We start from the raw sequence: 19,456 nt of genomic DNA on the forward strand, positions 1-19,456 counted from the left end.
CAGTAGTTATTTGGAGATAATTTTTTAGCACTCTGATTTAGTTTGTAACACCATTTGACATATCCAAAGACTAATGTTGGGATATTAACTTCTTAGCATATTAGCAAAATGTTCTGAATCTAATATCCAATAGGTACTGAACAACATCTATTAGTTATGGCTGTTCTGTGTTTTAACATTTAATGATAAAAAAGTATTTAATGATAGCCTTTTATTTGGTATAGTTAGAGGAGTCATATATATATTAAGCAAAGGTAATCTTAAAATTAGTTATCAAACTTAAGTACAGTTCTTTGGTCAGCAGGTTAAAAAACTTGTAGTCAATTCTATTCTGTCAAAGTGGCTCCTTTTAGAATAAAGTCAAAACAAGCTGGTGGATCAGTGATGATAAATTTCACAGTGACAAAGTAATGTACTAGTTAATTTACACTGGTAGAGCATCTTTAAAATATAAAAATCTTGTCATCAAGGAGCTTAAACCCTGATGAAGTCTAAATAAACATAGATACAAATACCAAAAACCTATCATTTCCTTTTCTCAGAGATGTGTTTTATTTTTTTTTATATATTTTTTTGCTTTTTGGAGGAGGAAAGGCAGGTCAATTGGGGTTAAGTGACTTGCCCAAGGTCACACGGCTAGTAGGTGTTAAGCATCTGAGGCCGCATTTGAATTCGGGTCCTCCTGACTCCAGGGCTAGTGCTCTATTATTCACTGTGCCACCTAGCCACCCCTAGAGATGTGCTTTAAAGGAAAATAATTTTTTCCTCCCTTGCTTTATGAGTGCTTCTAAACTAAAATATCCCTTTGGATAAAGTAAAGGAAAATGTTTGAGCAGTCTATTAGAAAGATACAAAAGAAGGTTCTTAAAAGAGTGAAAGATGAAAAGAGAATTGTTTCACATTTCTGGAATGATACAGAAGAGTTTACAGGGGTAGGAGAGAAAGGGATAAAACAAGCAGAAAGCATGTTTTCTATGATCTGCAGGAAAGAAAAAAAGCTTGTCGTATTTTAACATTTGTTCTCCTCAAGGACTTTGGTGCCGGTAAAATATACAGAAGGAATCAGATTTCATTCATTTTTGCAGAAAATGGAGCAAATACTAGGCATTATAGACTCCCAAAGGATCCTCTCTCAGAAGCAAACATTCCCAAGAGACATCTTGTTTGTCTTTGAGGTGTTCCTAAATTAAATTCATCATCACTAAATTTTGGAAAACTTAAGTTACAACAAGACAAACATCCTTTTTTCCCTAGACTTTGCTGCTTTAAAATTGTTGCGGATTGGAAACCAAGTGAATTTAGGTTTAGAAATCGTTGAAAATCTGATTTTATTATTTATATGATTGACTATGCAAAAATAATAGAGTGAACATTAAAATTCTTTACCTTCCATTCCATTTGCCAGAGGTGAGCTGTCTGGTAAACTGCTTCGTGCAGTTCGGGCAGCCGTTTTCCCTTCCATATTTGGAGACTCAGACACACCATAAGACATATTTGATGAAAGGGTGGACTTCAAAGGAGGACGTCCACGTTTTGACTTTTGTCTCTCTTCATCCTTCTTCTCATCCTTTTCACTGTCTTCTTTATTCTGTATAACAAGAAAAGTTGCATTAGGACAACATTTTGAAATATGGCACTTTTAATGCAAATTTTAGCCTATTATTTCCCTGTGGAAAACAGAAGCAGGGAAAGACCATAAAAGAAAATGTTTTCCATTGAATACCATATAAAAGTCATCCCAACTATCTACAGCAACATAAGGCAATACTAACATAAAAAAATCACTTAGACTGTTTTAAACTTGAAAATATCCTTTTTAGACTAATGTAAAATATTATTCTAAAGTATCTTTATCAAGCTTATTTTATGGGTCCTGGGTTGCCACCTTCCTGAAGGAATATGTAAGTATTTTTTAGCTCCTCTTGGATTCCAGTCAAAAGATATTCATATCAAAGTGTTATGTGGGCGATCAATAATTATTATAAATATGTGCCAGGTTCTGTATTAGGAATTGAACAAAAATGAAATATTCCCTGATCTTAACAACGCAGAGATACAGAGTGAGTTGGGGAAGTCACTGTGGCAGGGAGACAAGGAAGGAAGAAGGAATCAGAAAAACCTCCTCAATGTAGTTCTTAAACGGAAACTTGAAGGAAGTTAGGGATTCTGAGAGAGGTGATGAGAGTGGCCTATAGGCATGGAGGCTGGCCAGTACTCTAAGGCAAAGAGGCAGGAGACCAGGGTGTCAGTCGTTAAGGAAGTAGTATCATTTCTGTTGGTGGATTAAGGGGAATAATATGCAACAAAACTACAGAGACAGGTTGGGGCCAAATTTTGAGGAACTTTAAATGAAACCAAGTAGTTTATATTTTATTCCAGAGGCAAAAAATAGGGACCCATTAGAGTTTACTGGGTAAGGGGAGTGATGTCAGATTTGTGCTTTAGAAAAATCAGCTTAGCAGCTGTGTGAATTAGAGAGGGGAAGAGACTTGAATGAGGTGACCGATTAGAAGCAACTGTTAATAGTCTAGGGAAAAAGGGATGAGATCTTGAACAAGGTTAGTGGCCATCTGAATTAAAGGAACCAATGCAAGATATGATCCCAGCTGACTACATACATGGGGTAAGAGTGAGAAGACAATGATGACACCAAAATAACAAGCCTACACGACTGAACAGATGGTGGTGCTCTCTAGAGAAATGGCAAAGGTTTAGGGAAGAAGATAACGAATTTTATTTGGGACATGCAGAGTTTGAGATATCTACAAGATGTCCAGTTCAAACTCGCAGGAAGAAATTGGTGACATGGGATTGTACCTTGCAAAAATGACTTGGATACAAAGATCCAGGAGCTATCAGCATAGAGATGATAATCAAACACACGTGACAGATGAAATCACCAAAAGAGAATGTTTAGAGAGAAGGGAGTATCGAATGAGCCTTGGGGAATACCCTCTATCAGGAAGTTTGTTGTGCATGATGATCCCAAAGAAAAATGAGAAAAAGTGGCCAAAAAGGTACGAGAAATAAGAGAGAAGTGTCATAAAAACTGAGAGAAGGAAGAGTAGTTAATAGTGTCAAATGCTGTGAAGATGTCAAGAAATATAAGGACTGAGAAAATGCCACAAACTTTTGCAATTAAGTGACTTTGCTAAATGGTGACTTTGGAAAGGGCAACTGCGGTTGAGTGATGAAGTTGAGGACCAGAATATAAAGGGTTTTACAAAAATGAGGAGGAACTGAGAGCAATGAGTACAGGTAGATTTTTCAAGGAATTTGGCTGAGAAAGGGGGAAGAGCTATAGGAAAATGGCTGGTTGGGACAGTAGGTATAATAAGGGATTTTTTTAAGGTGTGTGTGTGGGGAGACCTGTTTATAGACAGTATGGGCAGAAATTAAGGAACCAGCATATAGGAAGCAGCTGAAGATTAGATGATGGGGATTGACAGTGGGATGTACCTGCTGAAAGACAGCTTGATCCATACAGAGGTCGGCCTGGCCAAGGAAAGGGCTGCCTTTTCATCGGAGACGTGAGTAAAGAGGAAAAAAAAGTGTGATGTCAAAGGGTTGTCAGATGATGATAGGGGGAAGAGGCTCACAACAAATGGGCATGATTTTCTAAGAAAGTATGAGGCAAGGTCTTTAGGTATGATGGTATGGGGACAAAGTAGCACTAGGAAGTTATGGGATAGAAGATGTATGGAACAGCCATTTTGTTGAAAGGGATAAAGAATCTATCTGGAAAGAATAACAAGACTGCCTTGAAACACTAAGAGTCTAGTTGAGATCCGAGAACATAAATAAACAGAACGCCTGGTTGGCATAGTTGTATAGCTTCTTCCACCTTAGTTTATAGCATGAAAAAGCAGAGAAGGGCTATAGAAGGAATAATCTATGGTGGATGTCTGGAAAGGTATGAGTGGTTGGGACAAAAAAAAATTCAACAGTAGAGGATGTAGTACAGAGCTGAATTAGTCAACCAGAAGGTAAAACACTGGGAGAAGAGTAGAATGAATCCAGAACAGGGGCGATGGCCTAGGAAAAGGGAATAGAGTGCAAGGTGAGGACAAAGAAAAAGTAAAGGAGAAGTAAAGCATAGGGAAAGGTAGACTGATAGGAGATTAGGATAAAAAAAATTCTCAATCATGAAGTAAAACACATGTGGAAAAAAATCAAGGAGAGAAGTATCTGTAATTAACTGACATGGAAAGATGAGTAGGAGTGGGAGTTGAGACGATTGAAGAAATGGGAGATAACTGTTTGAACAAATATTGAATTCCCTTATATCAGGTAGGAATTGGGTTGGCAAGGTAGACTGTGGTTCTGAATTCCTTTAGAAAGGAATTAAGAATGAGGTGGCTAGGTGGCGCAGTGAATACAGCAATGGCTCTGGAGTCAGGAGAACCTGAGTTCAAATCTGACCTTAGACACTTAACACTTTCTAGCCGTGTGACCTCACAATGACCCCAAATGCCCTCCCCCCCACAAAAGGCAACCGAAAGGAGTAAGAATAATGTGGGGGAGCCAGTATACAGCAATCACCTAGATCTGGACTATGATAAATTTGGGTGGGGTGAACTTCAAAAGAGGAGAGGCTATTGAGGGGTGGTAGCGAAGAGAGAGTCTAGAAATATATATGTGTGTGTGATTTATATTACATATTTTATATAACTATATTTATATTAACACACATACATACATACATCTGGATGAGGCACTAGTAGCTGGAGGAAAGAGAAAATCAGCAAAGGTCTCACAGAGGAGATAGTATTTGAACTCAGTTTTAAAAGAAACTAGAAATCTGGCCTCAGACACTTAACACAAAAACTAGCCGTGTAACCTTGGGCAAGTCACTTAACCCCAATTGCCCTCCAAAAAAGCAAAAGATAAAAAAAATAAAAGAAACTAGAGATTCTAGGAGGCAGGTATACACTCCAGGTGGGAGAGCTTGTGCAAAGCCATCGAGATGGTGACTGTTTAATGCAAAGGAACAGCAAGAAAGCCAGTTTGGTTGCACTACAAGGTGAGTGAAAGAGGTAGAAAAGAAGTCTGGAAATAGTGAAGGTGCTTTAAATGCCAAACAGAGGAGTTTTTATTTGATCCTCAAGGTAACAGGAGCCATTGGTGTTTATTGAGCATGTGAATAACATGTTCAGACCTAAGTTTTAGAAAAATCAGTTTATGAATAGAGCATCAGCCCTGGAATCAGGAGGACCCGAGTTCAAATTCCGCCTCAGACACTTACCACAAAACTAGCTTGTTTTGTGTATGTGACACATGGGCAAGTCACTTAACCCCAACTGCCCTATCTTCCCCCCTCCAAAAAGCAAAAATAAAATTTTTTTTTTCAATTTAAAATAAATCAGTTTGGCAAACTGGGCTGGAGACAGACTAGAGGAGAAAATACTTGAGGCTGGGAGACCAACTGGGAGACTAACACTCCTACGAGACCAACTAGTCCAGAGGGAAGTGATAAGAGCCTGGCCTAGGGTGGCTGGGATGGAGGGAGAGAAGGAAATGCATGATCAGGCTCTGGAGGAAGATTTGACAAAATCTGTCAACTGACCGGATATGTGCGGCAAGGTAGAGCTGAGGATAAACAATGGTGAATCTAAATGACTGGATGACGGTACTAAATGAAGGATGGCGGTACTCTCAAAAGAAATAGAGAAGTTAAGTAAAGAGGTGGGTTGGGGGGAAGGGGTGTCTCTAGTGCTGGCAACAGCGATTTCATTTTTGGACCTATTGAACTTGAGATGCTTATGGGAGACCCAGTTTAAAAATGTCCATTAGGCGAGTGAGAAATGAAGTCAGGAGAATATCTAGAGTTGGGTATATAATTCTATATCAAATGTTTGCATAGCTGACAACTATCATTAAGTATCTGAAAATTAGATGTATGAAAGGATGAGCTACAAGTCGGTCAAGCAATATTAATAAAAAATTGATCTGTTATTATAGATACTAATCCACAAACATTACTTTAGTTTTTTTCTTCTGTTTTCTCTTTGGTCCACCTTTGTCCAAAGGCCAGATTATCCTGTCAGCCTTCACCCATTCATCATACCTTAAAATAAACAACACAGAGATTTAATAATGACAAATCATCATAAATTTCAACTCTTCTCCAGATATAAAAGTATAGCTAACATCCAATAAAAGTTTTGTTATCCAGCATGCTGAGAATAAACCAAGATCTTAGTTGAAATATCATAATATCTATAGATTACCAGGTGACAACTGGAAAGAATTTTTTTAAAGTTAAAATGCCATAGAAATGTCAATTTTAAGTTGTCCCTGTATCATTTAGCTAGGAGGAAGGGAAGATAGGACCAGCCTGGAATAAGAGGGTGGAATTATTAATGGAGAAAAGAGGTCAAAGGTAAGGACAGAAAATATTAAGCCTTTAAAACAATTTCAAAAGGATTTCTGATGCTGCTTTCTACCCCTGTGCTTTCAACCTATAGAAACTGCAATTCTGACTCTGAGGGGTAGAGAAATATTAGTTACCAAATTTATTCAATTAGCTAACAGATCTACTGACAATTTCAGATTCTTATTTTTATCACGGCCCCCCAGCTTGATTCTTTTAATAAATGCCTTCTACTGACTGCTTTAGAGTTTTTCATAATCACCTCTACATAGCTTCTTACATTACTAATAAAACTTTATACAGGGTATCCCAAAAGTCTCAGTGTAACTTTAAACTATTAAAGATTAAAACTGCATGCCCTGTATTTGACATGTCTGTCATTTCAGAAACTAATTATATGAAATTTGGGAAAAAGAATTTTTTTTCTCTAAGTTAAGTCTACTTATGTCAAGTTAGGAGATAACAATAATTGTATTTCCTCCAGGCTTTTTCGAATTTCGGTTATTAGATTGGGGCATTATCAAAAATGTAGTTTCTAGAGTTTTCTGGTGCCAGATAACACAGCTTTCAGGACACATAATAGACAAGCATATAGAACTTTAAGTAACAATAATACCTTATATTTACATAGCACTTTTCACACATAGAATCTCATCTGATCCTCACAACAACCCTGTGAGGTACTGTCTGAGAGGCAACGTGGTAGGTCTAGTGGGTAGAGCAGTGGTTTTGGAGTTAGGAGACCTGGGTTCGAGTCCTGGCTCTGCTACTTACTACCTGTATGACTCCCCTGGGTCTGTTTCTTCATCTGTAAAACGAGCAAGTTGGATTAAATGACTTCTAAGGTCCCTGTTGGTTTTCGATTCTATGATCCATAAAAGCTGAGGCTCAGAGGCGTCACTTGCCCAAGGTCACACAGACAGTGAGTGGCAGAGCCTGTCACTCAGATCCAGTTCTTCTGCCTCCAAGTTCAGTGCTCTCTCCACTATATTACACGGTTTAAAGCTGAAGTCAGAGACATTTTCCATTATCTAAGACTACATCTAATGGATCTGCCCAAATGAAACTATTCGGGCAGAAAGCTAGGGATAAACCAAGCGTCCATCTGCCTCCTCTCTTTTTGATTGGAACTGGTCTCAGCTTCATTCCTAAAATCCTACGGATCTCTACCCCTGGAGATCAAATGGCAAAGGGTCAACAAATATTGCCAGGAAGTACTGAATGACTAGAGCCTTATCTAGTTTTTTTGAAAACTCCTGGGTTATGAAAGGTAGTATAATGTACCGGAAAGAACAATCTTGGAATCAGAAGACTTGACTCCAAGTTTGGATTTAAGGCCCTGGCTCTAACACTGTGACCATAGGCAAGGCACTTACCCTCTATGAGCCTCAGTTTCCTCACCTGTAAAATGGGAGTAATAATATTTTCACCAGATAGCTCACATAAAAAGCTATATAAATGTGAGTTTTTATTACTGCATTTCTGAGTAGTAACAATGTCCCTCCCCTCCCCTCATACATAGCATCTTAGTAACCTTCTAATGCCTTTAACCAATTTACCATGTAATGATGTGCATTACAGTTATCTGTATAGATATCAAAGCTTTTTATGTATTCCAGCACCTAGCACAGTGCCCACCCTTAAGTGGTAACTACTTAATATAATGTTTTGCTGCATTTTATTTTAGGTATAAGCCCAAAAGTTCCTAAGGTTTACAACAATCTAGAATGTCATAGATAGGTCCTACCTGGCCTCAGAGCCAAGGGACACCCAGAAAGCTGGGGACAATTCCAGGATTGACCTGGGGCTGACCATGGCTGTTTCCAGGGATTCAGAACCCTGGAAGCATCTCAGCCTTGTTAACCATTCTCAGAATCAGGGACAATCTTGAATCAGGGTAGATCCTATTGTAGCTGTATTGGTGGGACAGAATAAAATTAGCCTTTGTGGATTGAAGGCAAAGCAAAGTTCACTATAGGATTTCATGAATAGTCTGGTTATCACTTTAGAAGCTGGCCAGTGGCCTATATAATAAGGAAGCTGAGCTAAATGACAAGGAAAGTTGGAAAACTTAAAAAAAAAAAAAAAAAAGAATACAAGCAAGGATATATGATGAATGGTATGTTTCAGAAAACCAAACAGACACACTGGTGATAAGCATAAAGAATATACAACAAGGCAAGATTTCAAAGGAATTAAAAAGCAAGAAATAATGAGACCCAGGGATAAGATGTAACTTAAACCAATATTCATAAAAATCTGATTTTTCCTGAAGTCATCAATGTAGTTCAATATATAAAAATATTCAATTATATATAAATGTTTAAAAATATTGAATGTTAAATTTCTTTTTATGCCAGCACACGGCTTCTGACATTTGTCATAAAAAAACAGAAATCCTTATTTATCCTCTTATACGAGGGAGAAGTATGTTGCAATCAAAAATGTTATTTATTTTAACACTGGGAATGTTTATCTTAGTAACGTAACTGAATCGATCTGAACTTTTATGCCATAAACCATTTCTTTTTTATGAATGATCATTTATTCCTACTGGAAACAGTATGCTAACTATAATTGAGAATTAAGATCCGTTTATAAGGAAATTTGTTTCCTTCTTACCTGACATTCCATCCATAGTAATGCACCAAGTATAAAACCTCTCCAGCATCAATTTCAGTACTTTTAATACTGGCTTCATAAATTTTCTGAGTTTTTCCACGTCCATATTTTACTTTTATTTTGGTTCCTGTTAGGCAGGGCTCTATGTCCTCCTCATCTTCCTCCCCTTCAGATTCCTCTTTGTTTTCAATTTCCTCCCTGTAGCAAGTTATAATATTGATAATGCTACTAATTATGTAATGGTAAATAAGAACAACACACACAACTGCATGGGCAAAGAAAAAAAAGGATGCAGAATATTCACTAGCTACTTGAACATTACCTTCATAACAAGATGGGGGAGAAGGAGAAGAAGGAGGAGAAGGAGAAGATTATCATGGACTCGTAAGGGTTTAATTCATTATGTAAAGGTGCACTGTACCAAACGTCAACTCAGACACTTCTTAAAGGGCAAAAATCAAAGATGAGAGAGGGACAAGAACAATTCTGGCAAATCAAAGAAAACAAAACAAAACCAAACCAAATAAAATGCACCGAAGCATCACAACAAAGATGTTTTCAGGGTCTGTGTTATGGATGGTCCTACAACGAGAAACTGATCCACAGAGATCTTTTCAACATTTTGGTAATTAAACAAAATAAAACGGGGAATAAAACCACCTTGTAATCAATCCTTCCTTGCAAAGAAAGTTAGACCAGGTTTATTTTACACTGACAAAAATAAGGCCTGTCTTTCTCTATGCATTAAAAGAAAAAGTTTCATGATACATCCTTACAGGGAGATCTGTGCATTAAATCGGTGATATTGAGAGGTGGTTTTCAAAGTCAAAATATTGGGGCGGCTAGGTGGCACAGTGAGGACAGCGCCGGCCCTGGAGTCGGGAGGACCCAAGTCCTCCTGAGTTCAGTTCTGGCCTGAGACACGTAACGCCCACACAAAAACCCTAGCCGTGTAACCTTGGGCAAGTTACTTAACCCAACTGCCTCCAAAAGGAGAAAAAAAAGAAAATCAAAGTCAAAATATCACATTTACTTATCTTAGTTTCTTTCTAACCCACAACCTTCCAGGAACTTTTCTAGTATGAGAGTCTGAGAGATTCCCATAAAGGTTACAGTTACTTAAATTACAATGACACTGGTTGGTTTTTTTGTTGTTGTTTTGTTTTCAGTGGGTAAGGAGGATCTAACCCTATGATTTTTTTGGTATAGGGAACTCTCCATGAAAAAATTCCTCCCGTGATAAAGATCAACAACTCCTCTACTTCATAATCCTAGTGGCTTACTGAGGAGTTAAGTGATTTATCCATGGCCACATAGCTAGTATGAATCAGAGGCAGGATATAAATCCAAGTCTTCCTGCTCCCAAGGCCAGCCTGCTATCCACTAAGCCACATTGCCTCTTAATACTCTGAATTAATCCTAAAAAAGCACATGAGAGCTAAATAATCACTGTAATGCCATTTTGAGACTCCAGTGGCATTATATTTTAACAGTAGAAGTTAACTGAGACAAAGCTGATGAGTTAGCACAATCAAATACTTTATTATACTGCACAGATATAAAACATCAACATAGTGACCACTGGGTCACCCAATGCAGAAGCTGTGATGGTCCAGTGACTGTCACAGGATGAATTCTCCATTTTCTTCAATGAGCATCTGCAAGGTACTATAAGACAACTTGATGCTGGCATTTCTCTAACACTTGTTTCCTCACGATAGACATCAGCCTGCCATATGTAAACTGGTCATCCTACAGTCATTCTAAAGCTAGGCATGTTGTCTGCATACTTGATTTGTTAGTAAAACGGATATTGTTTTGCATTTAAGACAGGGAAATCTGGACTCACAACACAAAAGTCTTTCCCCTTTTTTTTTGTAAATTAAAAGTTTTTAAAAACTCATAATTTTCATAAAAATATTTACCTGAATGCATATTTTTAGAACTCTACACATAACTTCAAGCTCTCTTTTCTCTTTACTACCAAGTGCATATTTTTAGACCTAATATTATGCTTTTGCCTCTTTTCAATTCCAATTCTCATCATCTTTAATGCTAGGGATTCTCTCTAAATTTGGTCATAGCTCAATTCAAATGGAATTCTGGCTCACTGCTGCTACATTCCTTTCTCTGTAAATTTCACCATAAAACTAACTATACCTGAAAATGTCTTCCCTTCACATTCATAGTTCTCTTTCATTTCTCCACATTCATGGCATATTTTCAGAAGACTGGCAGTCACTAGTGGCAGGAATAATTTGGACATAGATGCCAAGCTTCCCCAATTATTGCGTGAATACAGATTCCCACAAAATTATCTTCACAGAATACAATAACCATAAAACCAATAACCTAGTGGAGATGGCAAATTAGCAAGTACTATTGTGTCTTACATTACTTTACCTATAAGTCTAGTTAACATTTCTTCTAGCACTTGAAAATGATTCATCTATTTTGTGATCTTCATTTATAGCAGCAATGGTCACATAGTTTAGTCATAGGGTCAGAAGCTTTGTTCTAACTAGTTGCAAAATACGATGATTGTTTTAAAGTCATTTTCAAATGCTAAGTGAACGACATAAAAAAAACACAGCTTCTCTTCAGCCAAGATTATGAAGGATGTTAAAAAAGTAAACTTTATCAATGAGTATAAATTTATAAATTTATCTTTTAGTTTCACTTTCCAAAAAAGGGTCACTAGTGCATGCCACTTAATCTAATAAAGTAACTTGGCAAAGAAAAATGTCTGAGACAAAGCTAACACACACAAACACCTACTAGTACTGTGCACCCATGTGTTTGTTAGCTTCCCCACATTGTACCTTTTTTTAAATGGAATTTTTGCTGGCGCTGTTTCCTCTTGTCCACTTCCTCCATTTTTCTCCAGCTCCCTTCCCTGCTGTCAACTGCAGGACCTTTCTTTTGACTGGGTGGCGCAGCCTTCTTTGAGGCCACTGTCTAGGGCACAAGTGCTATTAAAATGGTGCGACCAGTTTATTCTCCAGTTCCGTAAGGCAATACACATCATCTTCACAATGTGTCTCGCCTTCACTAGACAAGAGGAATGAAGTCCCAATAAGAATGTGTTCCCTCAAACCTGAGTCACTAACACAGGAACAAAGTGCTACGAGTAATAAGAGGCAGACATTTTTAAGGAGTAAACATTACTTATTGTACCTCTCTTGTCTTTTCTCTTCCTCTTCATCTGAGTCTTTGTCCGATTCCTCCTGCTTTCTAACTTTCTTCTCTTTTGGCTTTGGTGTGTTTTTTCTTCCCAGTAGTACCTCATTTTCCTTTTTCTCTACAATTTCAGATTCTTCTTCGATATCTTTATTTTCTTTATTATTATCTCTTAATTTGTCTTCTGTTTTTTCTTCTTCATTTTCTTTTTTAGCAGGGGTTAGATCTCGAGCAATTCTCCTCCGACCCTAACAAAGAGAAAAACATACTGTAAAGTAGCTGTACCTGGAAAGAAGAGAAATAAAGAGAAACCACAATGTTGCCAGATCTTCACAAAAGCTATTAGTCCTATTTCTCAGTTTAGACACCAAAATCTGATCTTGATATTATTTATTTCATATAAAAAAACAACTATGTATATACTCCTGAATGGAAGGGATTTGCGACTGACTAAAATAGTTAATTGTGGCAAAGGTATTGAGCCAGAAATTACACTAGAAATGAAAAGCATTTTCCCCTTCTTTGTCCACTACACTATGAAGTGAATCAAAGGAATAGAGTTTCTTAAATGGATAACAAGGAAGCTTACTGGGCTGATAATAATTACCTTATTTCCAGGAGCTCCTCCTAACTTACCCTAACGTTCTCAAATGAATCGGAAAACATAACCTATTCCCATCATAAAACTAGAGATCTAGAACAAAAAGGGACCTTAGAGGTCATTCAGGGGTGAGGAGCCTGAGACCTTGAGGTCACATGTGGCCCTCTAGGTCTCAAGTGTGGCTCTTTGACTGAATCCAAACTACAATCATGCTGTGAAGACTGGATTCAGTCAAAGGACCACACTTGAGGACCACATGTGGCCTCGAGGGTGCCGATTCCCCAATCTTGAATGTTAGACTAAATTCCTCAAATTAAAGATGGACAAACTGAGGTTCAGAGGCTAAGGGACCTGTCCAAAGTCACCAAAAACGAAGAGCAGATCCTTTAAATCTTAACCCAGAGGGCCTTCCAGTCAGCTAATCACTCAGTAAAAAATGTTTACTATGTTAATATTAAGCGCCAACTATGTGCCAGGAACTGTGCTAAGTACTGGAGATATGAAGGAAGGGAAAAGACAGACACTGTACTCAAGGAGCTCCCAGTCTAATGGGAGACACAATATGTAAATGACAATGAACAAACAAAATAAACGAAGGATAAATTAGAAATAATCAACAGATGGAAGGTACTAGAATTAAGAGGGTTTGGGAAAGACTTCCTTTAAAATATGAGATTTAGCTGGGGCTGAAAGGAAGCCAGGAGGTAAAGATGAGAAAACACAGAGGTCAACTAGAGACAGTGCCCAGAGTTAAGAGATGGACTATCTTGTCTGCGGAACAGTCAGGAGGTCCAGTGTCACTGGATTTAAGAACTGGAGGTGGTTGGGGGAGGCATGTAAGGCATAAGAACATGGAAAGGATGGGGTGGTAGCCAGGCTATGAAGGGCTTTGAACATCAGAGGATTTTATATTTGATCCTCAAGGTGATAGAAAACAGGAATTTATCAAGTAGAGGGGTGACATGGCCAAATTTGAACCTTAGGATGATCACTTTCAATAGTTAAATGGAGGAAGGACTAGGGGAGAAACTTGAGGCAGTGAGACCAACTAGAAGGCTATTTCAGTAGTCCAGGCATGAGGTGATAAGGGCCTATACCAGAATGTGGTAGAGTCAGGGAAGAGGGAGGAGAGTACACAAGGGATGTTGCTAAGGTGAAATCTATAGGCTTTGACAACAAATTAGGTATGTGAGTGACAAATCTGAGTCAAAGAAGACTCCCAGGTTGTGAGCCTGGGTGACTGAGAGGATTATGGTACCCTTGATAATAATGGGGAAATTTGGAAGGGAGGAAAGTCTAGGAGGAAAGATGATAAATTCAATTTTAGATATGCTGAGTTTGAGATGTCTAATAGGCAGCTGGAGATGCAAGACTGGAGATTCACATTATAATCAAATCCAAAATCTTGCTAATTCACTGGAAGTCATCAGAACCCACACCCTAATTTGTCCACTGGAACAGAATAATCTATATAATTTAATTAAAATGAAGGAAAAGCTACCTTATATTTTCAAATATTATACTGAATTCTCCATGACAAATAAACTGATTTAGCAAATACACTTTCAAATTTCTGGCTGTTACATTAGCAATGCCAAATTCAAGGGGATGAGTGTACTTATTTTATTCATTCATGAAATAGTAATTTCATTTCAGTTCTGCATGCTTCCTCTCTTTTGAAAGTTAAATTCAAACTCCCCTAAAAGCTAGGATATTCCTAGATGACTTTTTTAGGATAATTAAAACTGAAGCTTATAGATATAAATGTTACTTTTTTCCCCTTTCATTCTTTTGACCTATTTTGTTTTATTTCCTTTCTTTTGAAGTTCTAAGGGTCTAGCCAAATTTAAACTATCACGAACAAAAATCTATATCTTAAAAGTGTCAAAAAACTTATTGAAACACTATACGAAAATACCATTGATAAGAGAGGAAGAAGCCTGCCCTACTACCTTTCCCATCCCCCCATCTACACACCCACACCCACCCCTCTTTCATTCCAATTATGGGTTCACAACATCTACTATATGCTAATTTGCTAGAGGGGCTAGTCATTAATTTTATCTATTCTCCAAATTCTATAGAATGGGAATGATTTTGAGTAATCTACTTATCTGGCATAATATAAGAAAGGATTTTTGGGTTATCTATGGAATTCATTATAGGACTTAACCCAGCACCTGACAAATGATTAGAAATACCTTTTTTCACATCCTTTATCATTTTTTCCTCTTTTAAATTTCCTCCTGTTTTACTTTCCATTTTTATGACTTTAACATCTCTCCAAATCTTCTACTTCCTATATGTTATTTATTTCATAATCATGAAAGCAAGTGCCTCTCAATATTCATCTCTCCTTTTCACTCCTGACCAAATTATTTCACTTCAATAGTGTGTCTAAATAATTTATGAATTAAGAAAACTTCCAGGATACAACACCATTCATCACTTGCAAAAAATGAATGTCTTATAATGCCTAATGTGAAAGTATTTGTAGATACTATACTTGCTTGTATGCTGTCATGGGGGGAGGGGGGTGGGGGGGAGAGAGAGAAAATTTGAAACTCAAGGAATTGTGGAAATGAATCTTGTAAACTAAAAGTAAACAAATTAATAAAGACCAAAAAATAAAAAAAAAAAATGAATGTCTTAGAACCTTCCATTCCAATGGGAAGTCTCTGGGATATTATTATTATTAAATACTTACATAATATATATTTATAGAATTTCAAGTCTCTTATACTGCTGATAGTTTGTAATTCCTACTATAAATACTCTAATACAAACACCAAAGGACACTACTTTTTTTTTATTTTTCACAATCTTTCATAAGAACACCATACACATTCCTAATAATACTTAAAATAAACCAAATAAAAGTCCACTTACTCTTGGAGACTTTAATTCTATTTCTTCTTTTTCACTTTCACTATTTGAATCAATGTTTTCTTCAGTTTCACTTTTTACTTCTACTGAAGGCATTTCTTGCTCCACTTTCACAGTTTCTTCCATTGATTCCTCTAGTTTTTTTATTTCTTCTATTACTTTTGGTTCATTATGGTGAATGGTCCTAAACTGAATATTTGCAGAACGGCAATACTCCTCAAAACCATAGAGATATCTAAATAAACAAAATTCAGAGAGTATAAAAATTGTTATGCTTCAAATTCTGAAGTAAGAAGAGTTTGGGCAGCACAACTACAAAACACCAACCTCAGACTCATAGTTCTTAACCTGGGGTCAGTTAATCTGGTTGTTTCTTTTTCCCCTTTAGTCTTTTATATTTATTATATTTCAACATAATTGGTTTCCTTTATTTTATGCTTTTAAAAACGTTCTATTTGGGAAGGGTTTACCAGACTGCCGAAAGGGTCCATGACAAAAAAAATGAAGAATTCCCATGTTACAGGAAAAAAAATTAGCAATAAATGGAAATGCTAAGTATAAAAAAAAATTATTTTCTAAAAAAGTCTGATTCCCAGTTATTCACAGAATGAAGAGGATACAGGGCTAGAAGGAACCAATGTTTCCCAATATTTTAGAGAATATGGGTACCTACATTTAAAACAACTTCCAAGATTTTAGGATAATTATTGTATTATTAATATTTATCTAGAGAACACATGACAGAAAGCTGTTATCAATTCAGTTAACACTTTTAAATAAATTTATTTTACTAGCAAGAGGCTCTAAACACATTTTTTAAAAGCTCAATAATCAAATGGATCTGTGATCTCACTGATTCTGGACTTCTCTATAATGCAGATCACAACCCATCTATGACTTCCCATCCTACATGACCCTTATCCATGTCCTCCCCAAAGCTCACAGGAGTCCACCCAATGTGTAGGGGTTCTTCCTCCATTTCTCTGAATATCATGAAAGTACTAATAGATCACTCTGGCTGTCCCCATCATTCCTTGCTTTTGTCTTGCTCTGACCAGCCCATCTTCTCTTTCTGGCATAAAATTCTTGAGTAACAGTCTTTATTCCTGTTCTTCTTCAAAGTTCCTTGGTTATATTGAAGCCTGCTTACACCTACCATGTGCCTTTCCATTGCTCTCTGGGTGTTGTTCACATTTAGTTCTTAAGAGGCAGTGGTGTCCCACATCTTGCTGCCATCCAGCCAACACCAGTAAAATGTATGTATTGAAAAGATCGGCCTTTGCTGTTATAAGAAGCCTGAGGTGAGTAAAAGTTCCCTGCAATCTCCCAAAAGCAGTTCAGCATGCTGTCTTCCTTTTTTCACCTCTGGGCCCAACTGTTTTTGTCCATCTATATCGTCTGCCCCAAATACACATGATACTGGATAAGCTCTATAATGTACAAGTGTCATTCTTTATTCAGTCTACAGAGGCATATTTATTTATTTTAAGCAATAAATAATCAAAATGACAAGGCTTAGGACACAAATGTATTCAGGCACCTTGCAACATGTTACAGGCCCCACAGGCTGGGAATCACTAATGCAATCTAATCTTCTCATTTTACAGATGAAGAAACCAAAACCCTGAGATGGAGAGAGACCTGGCCAAAGTTATAAAGATAGTAAAGTAGCAGAGAGGGGATTCATGCTCAGATTCCCTGACTGAAGATCCAGGGCTCTTTCCACTAGATGACAGTTATTTCCTTCTCATTGAGAGAGATGGGGCAACATATCATACCTTATAACTTCAAATTAAAAATATTGGCTAGACCCTTAGAACTTCAAAAGAAAGGAAATAAAACAACAAGGGTCAAAAGAATGGAAGGAAAAAAAATAACATTCTATAAGCTTAGGTTTTAATTATCCAAAAAAAGTCATCTAGGAATATCCTAACTTTTAATTTTTCTATAAGCAATGTTTTCTTGTGATATATAATAATTTAATATTTCTTTATAGAAATAATTCCTTTAAGTGTTTATTCTGGATGTATTACTATACTACTTACTTTCTATAAGCAGTTTTTACATTGTACGAAGCTGCAGAATTCAAAATAGGAATGCCAAGGTCCATATAAATTTGCTTCCATACAGCACCACTATCAATCTGTAAAAAGTAAATTTCATTTGTTAACTGGGCAGGGAAATAATCACCATAACACTCTTTACAGCAAATCAAGAAAACGCACACTGATAATTTCCTCTTTCAACCACATGAACACGCATTCACAATCTAAGCACTATTATGCTTACATTGTCACAGCCACCTTGATGATAAACCAGTCGGAAGAGTTTGAAGAGATTCAGATCTTTATATCCCAAAACAGGTGGTTTATTGATGGGAGTACCTTTCAATATAAAAAAAAATTTTTTGAATAAAATTTTTATTAAAATATAAAAGGTTTATTTCAAGAAATAAAAACATCAATATTTGACTCCCCCCAAACTCTATTAGTTATAGTCTCTCACTTGAAACAATCAGTCAGCATCTTTGCTCTAATACCCAGCAAATACTGGAAAGGATCTTCAACTGGTATGAACAAGCTAGAATTCAATTTGAGTCAATTCAGCAAACATTTATTAAGTGCTTCCTATGACAGGCACTGGGAATACAAAGACAAAAAAGAAATCCCTGCTCATGAGGAGCTTACATTCTCCTGGGGAAAACAATATAAGTAAACATATAAGTAAACACAAGATAATTTAAGAAAGGATACAGCACCACAACTGAACAGGGGCATTAGGGACAGTTGTTAGTAGATGGCACATTTGCTCAACCTTAACAAAAATTAAGGCTCTTAAGAAACAGGTGAGTAGAGAGTGCATTCAAGGCACTTTAGAACATTATGAAGCAGCCTCGAAAAGACACAGAGGAGGGACACAGGGTGCTGAGTTCTAAAGACAGCAAGTAGGACAATGTGGCTGCAATGAAAAATATTCTTATTATGTCCCAGGGAACTTTGGAGGTTAGCAGGAAGGTTGTGTTTCTTCCTCTGTACCTCTTTCTGATTAAATTCAATTTAAAATTAAAAAACAAAATGCACTTTTCTAACTGTAATCAAGTTTTATTAGCACAAATAATGGTCCCAGAGGTAGTACAAAAGGCCTGGTAATGGCAGTCACTACTATTTCTGGTCCAAGACTATGAAGCTGGAGAACTGAGGATAACAGAAATGGGACTCTGGCCATTGACCTAGTTTTTGTTTTTTACAACTGCTAGGAACAATTCAACACGCCGGGCAAACTACTGAAAGTACAATGATGGAAGACTACTTTTGAAGATGAGAAATCATCATATGACCAGATGAACATCTCTTAAGGTAGTTTTAGCATGAGTCAGGTGATGTGTATTGACTACCCGAAAAGAATGTACACTTCTACTTCAAGGACCAAGGTGGGTACAAAGAAATTTATGCAAAGGATGACATACTAGAAAGTTGACTAGCTAATCTGCATTGGAAACTAGGAGGTTTTATTACTTACAACTGGGTAGATTTACCTCTTGCTTAAAGAAAAAAATGCTTTACCATTAATTGGTGCTTATTTTATAAGTTTGAAATAATACCTCGCACAATTTTTAAAAATGTATTTACATTAAAAATACATTTTACATTTCCCTTTTAGCACTTGGCTAAAAGGCTAATCTTTTAGCACTATTTGCTTTAATTTGGGGGATGGGGGGGAAGAGAACTAAATTCGTGATTGTGTGGTATGGAAACTTTCACCACAAATGTGGATTTGCCACCACTTCTATTGAA

General features: G+C 36.9%; 1 protein-coding gene across 3 annotated transcripts in view; it reads right to left on the bottom strand.

Moving 5' to 3' along the window:
• ARID4A (AT-rich interaction domain 4A) overlaps nucleotides 1–19,456 on the bottom strand; it is a 92,171-nt gene that overhangs the window by 11,441 nt on the left and 61,274 nt on the right. For 2 of the 3 annotated variants that reach the window (XM_069091801.1, XM_069091799.1), the window contains exons 12-18: nucleotides 17,952–18,046; nucleotides 17,708–17,805; nucleotides 15,666–15,897; nucleotides 12,173–12,423; nucleotides 8,996–9,193; nucleotides 5,983–6,067; nucleotides 1,387–1,588 (exon numbers count right to left, since the gene is read on the bottom strand). In XM_069091801.1, coding sequence (XP_068947902.1) covers nucleotides 1,387–1,588; nucleotides 5,983–6,067; nucleotides 8,996–9,193; nucleotides 12,173–12,423; nucleotides 15,666–15,897; nucleotides 17,708–17,805; nucleotides 17,952–18,046 — 1,161 coding nt within the window. The remainder of the gene's footprint in view (nucleotides 1–1,386; nucleotides 1,589–5,982; nucleotides 6,068–8,995; nucleotides 9,194–12,172; nucleotides 12,424–15,665; nucleotides 15,898–17,707; nucleotides 17,806–17,951; nucleotides 18,047–19,456) is intronic. The other variant, XM_069091800.1, reaches the window with a different exon arrangement.

Source organism: Petaurus breviceps, unplaced genomic scaffold (genome assembly GCF_028583685.1).
Source record: "Petaurus breviceps papuanus isolate PSGF00001 unplaced genomic scaffold, PetGlider_PUasm1.0 189, whole genome shotgun sequence".
Taxonomy (NCBI): domain Eukaryota; kingdom Metazoa; phylum Chordata; class Mammalia; order Diprotodontia; family Petauridae; genus Petaurus; species Petaurus breviceps.